The 3770-nt window shown below is 52.8% G+C and overlaps 2 protein-coding genes across 5 annotated transcripts in view; one reads left to right on the top strand and one right to left on the bottom strand.

Annotated features, from left to right (window-relative positions):
- Pnkd (PNKD metallo-beta-lactamase domain containing) overlaps positions 1 to 3299 on the bottom strand; it is a 72968-nt gene extending 69669 nt beyond the window's left edge. Inside the window, exons 1-3 of one of the 3 annotated variants that reach the window (XM_019205690.2) lie at positions 3020 to 3299; positions 2096 to 2264; positions 561 to 934 (exon numbers count right to left, since the gene is read on the bottom strand). In XM_019205690.2, the coding sequence (XP_019061235.1) occupies positions 787 to 934; positions 2096 to 2264; positions 3020 to 3086 (384 nt within the window). In that variant the 5' untranslated portion in view covers positions 3087 to 3299 and the 3' untranslated portion in view covers positions 561 to 786. Of the gene's footprint in view, positions 1 to 560; positions 935 to 2095; positions 2265 to 3019 lie in introns of those variants that run through there. The other 2 variants (XM_010611925.3, XM_010611926.3) reach the window with 2 other exon arrangements.
- Positions 3300 to 3439: 140 nt separating this feature from the next.
- Positions 3440 to 3770, top strand: part of Aamp (angio associated migratory cell protein) — a 5439-nt gene continuing 5108 nt past the window's right edge. The window contains exon 1 of one of the 2 annotated variants that reach the window (XM_010611930.3): positions 3440 to 3657. In XM_010611930.3, the coding sequence (XP_010610232.1) occupies positions 3537 to 3657 (121 nt within the window). In that variant the 5' untranslated portion in view covers positions 3440 to 3536. The remainder of the gene's footprint in view (positions 3658 to 3770) is intronic. The other variant, XM_010611931.3, reaches the window with a different exon arrangement.

Genomic DNA, 3770 nt, shown 5'->3' with positions numbered 1-3770 from the left:
AAAAAAAGCTGGGCTGTATCTCAATGTGAAGGCCCTGGGTTCAGTCCCAATTTCAGGGGAAAGGTAGGGAAGCTGTATGTATATATATATAATTTTGCCAGTGGAGGAAGGGATAGGCCAGAAATTCAGAATCTCAGGAATCACTAGTCCAATCATTTATGAACAAAGAAACTGAAGCCCAAAGAGGTTGGGTTGTTTGGACTCAGCTAAGTATTTTTGCCTCCACATCCTGAATGCTGCCTTTGATTCTACTACTTGTTTCTTTTTTTTGGTATGGGGAATTGAACTCAGACCTTGTGCTTGCCAGGCAGGCGTGGTGCCACTGAGCTACATCCCTGGCCCCCCTATTACTTGTTTCAAGGCTGACTGGAACCCCACCCTCCTGGCAAGCAGCTCTGAGGGCTTGGTTCCTAGATCCAGCCTAGGCTTGCTGAATTTGTCTGCAGTTGCCCCACCATCCAGCAGGAACACTGCTCTTTTGTGAGAGAAGCAGGAATGAGTAACTGTCCCCACCCATTGCTCTTCCCCTCCCCAGGTACTCAGAAATCGCATCTGTTTCCTTTCCACTCAAACAGTCAATAACTTTATTTGCTTAGGGCTGGCTCCTCCATGTGGGAGGGGCGGGAGCTGGCAGCAGCCTGGGCTTTGGGTGCCCTCTGGTGGCTCGCAAAAAGACAGACCAGAATTGGCCAAAGTGGAGGACTTCACAGTCAAAATGCAGTCTAGGGGAGGTGGCAGTGCTTCTCAGGCTTGCACGCCAGACCCAACTTTTGTGGATGGGGCACATTAGGAGGCCCTGAACCTCTGGCTCTCATACTCGCCCGTGTTGGACGCCCGCATGTTCTGACGAGCCTTCATCTGCTTCAAACGGTCCTTGTCCACTTCCTGCTTGGTGAGGATGAAGAGGAGGATACCACAGGGGAAGCCGATGGCCCTAGGGGTGGGAGATGCGCATGGGGTTTGGGCAGGGGCCGAGCTTGAGCCAGAGGAGCTGGGGGAAATCATTCTATCTTTGCCAACTGTGCAAATGTTGAGACACCTCTTAACTACTAGTCCTCCTTGCTGGTTCCTGGAGGGACCCAGGCAAATCAGATCCTGCTATTGTCCCACTTAAGGATCCTAACGGCTGTCCATCCTTTCCTGGCTGAGTGCAAACTCCTAGGCATGGCACAAAAGGCCCAGTATGGCCTGTGCACAATTCTCTAGGCAGACCAGCCGCTTTCCTTCTATGAGTCTGAGTAATGGTCCATCTACCTGAAGGGAAGGCTCCATATCCCTTCCCAGACTACACTCTTCTCTATAGTTTTTCTCGATGCAGAATGCATCCAGCATTTTCTGCATGCTAATCATGTGTTCCCTACTGAGCTATACCCCCTACCCTCCTTTTGAGATAAAGCCATGCGATGACGATGATGTAGCCCAGCCTGGCCTTGAACTCATGATCCTCTTGCCTCAGCCTCTGGAGTGCTGGGATTATGGACAGGCACCACTGTGCCTGGATTTTTCTTCTTTTTAATTGGAGTAACTTATTAGTGATAGTCTTGGTGTGGCAGAAAGAGCACAGAATCAGAAGACCCACTGTGAATTCTACCTCTGAGCCTCACTTCCCTCCTCTGTGAAATAAGGGTGTATTTGTCTCAGAAAGTCTAAAACATTGCTGTACATGGTAAAGTACTGCCTCCTTTTCCTTTAATATTGATCAGTAATATGTGTTAAGGCCAGAACCAGAACCAAACAACAATGTACAGAACAATTTCTAGCTATCACACAACTAATACAACTTCATATGATCTCAATTAACTATTTACTGGGACTTAGGCCTCACCCAAAGCTCCCAAAAGGGAAGATGAGGCAAGGGACCAAATTTGAATCAGACAAGATCAGCTCACCCAACAGAGAACCCAGGCTCCCCAATTCCACAAATTTTCTGACCTCCCCTTCCCTACTCCTCTGAGATTTCAGTCTTTGAACCCAACACTACTGTTCCCACAACGTTGGATTGGGTTCACCACCTTAAACTCTGAGAAGTTTAAGGATCCTGCCCACCCTTGGGTGTATCCCTCTATTGGTGGAAAAAGGGATAGTCAAAACTCACCAGGCTAGTCCCACAGCTTTCATGGGGTTCCGCGCCCTCTTTCTAGGGATGTACTCCAGCTCAGGGGATAGGGGCTCAGGTTCCTCCTTGTTCTCGGGGGAGCTGTGGCTCTGCAATGCTCTGGTCCTGTTCTGAGAAGCCTTGTTAGCTGTGGCTCCTGAGAGGATCCCTGTGGATGGAGGAGGTAAGGAAGGTCAGTAAGAGGGATGAGAAAGTCAGTAGGAGGTGGGTAAGGGCTGGGGAGGAGCAGCAAGGAAGGGTGTTACTGCAGTTTGGAGTAACAAGTGCTAGGGAGAATCCATAGGGAAATAGGAAAATTGCCATCGAGGTGACACCTTTGGAAGCCACTTCCACGTCATTGTGGGCTCACCACCCTGGTTCCAGGAGAGCAAGCTTGGCTGCTGTTCTTCGTTTCAGAAGATAGGATGGGAAGGACTGCAGAGGGACTCACATAAGACTTACGAAGGAAATCCGGGAAAGGTTTTTAAACTGCAGGACGCTGGCACGGGAAGGGAGCTTAAAGGCAGTCTAGTACATCCCTTCTTGTTAAAGAAGAGGAAACATAAGTACTGAGAGGTAAACTGCTTCGTCCAAGGTCAAACTGATAATTACCCAGGGCTAGAACTCAAGCCTTCAGAAGCCAAGGGCTCTTCTCGCTGCACTGCGGTGTGTGAAACATTTGGAGCGCAGGAGTCTAAAAACCGTCTCACGGCTCCTACTTGCATTGGAATCCCAGAAGTGTCGTATAAGCCGAAAGAATGGACGGGGTGACCTCTATAGAGCATCTTTCACCCCCAGACTCTTAAGATTTTGAAGAGAGGTGTGGGCAGGAACTGGCAGCCCTGCCTTTCCGCTGTAACCGGGCAGATATGATAGACAAAAGAGCTCCTGTAGTTTTGCCCTCCCCGGGGTCCCTCTCCTTACCCCGGAGGACGCGGGCATTTCTCGCCCCCCGGCCCTTCAGCGCCGTAGCAGCTACCACCGCCGCCATGTTCAGATCCCGCCCCTCATCAGCGCGCTCCCCGCCGGGAATTGTAGTTTGCGTAAGGGGCCTCCCCCGCTCGTTCCGTCTTGCCTACAGACCAGAAACTACATTTCCCAGAAGCGTGAGGGAGCTGGCCCAGGACAACTACTCTTCCCAGGAGACCCCGGAGGCGCGCACGCTCGCTTGTTTCCCTCCTGTTGGGGGCGGAGTCAGGCCGGGCGGAGTTTGGGCTCTCCCCGCCACGCCCCGGCCCCCCTCTCCCTATTTTGCGCTGTGATTGGTTATGCTGCCACACAACCCTTATGACCATTGGTCGGGCGGCCGTCGCTCTTCCGGCCGGGGAGTCGCCTACACCTACTTCCTCCCGGGAGGAGGGGCTCGAGTTCCGCGTCGTCGCGCAGAGCTGACTCTGGGAGGCGTTTGGGCCCTGAGAAGTGGTTCGGCCGCTTGCGCCGCATGGAGTCCGAATCGGACAGCGGGGCCGCCGCTGACACCCCCCCGCTGGAGACTCTAAGCTTCCACGGTGATGAAGAGATTATCGAGGTGGTAGAATTGGATCCCAGCCCGCCAGACCCTGGTGAGAACTGCCGCTGCTCAGGCCACGGGACAGGAGGCTCTCACCCCTGGTTTCTGACCCCTGCGTCTCCCCCCTCCCCACTATACCCCACCCGGCTTGCCTGCCGGCATCCC

The sequence above is a fragment of the Fukomys damarensis genome, unplaced genomic scaffold (assembly GCF_012274545.1).
Source record: "Fukomys damarensis isolate Sample0158 unplaced genomic scaffold, DMR_v1.0_HiC HiC_scaffold_16, whole genome shotgun sequence".
Classification (NCBI taxonomy): domain Eukaryota; kingdom Metazoa; phylum Chordata; class Mammalia; order Rodentia; family Bathyergidae; genus Fukomys; species Fukomys damarensis.
Note: the sequence above shows the minus strand (reverse complement) of the source record. Positions and strands in the feature narration are given on the sequence as shown.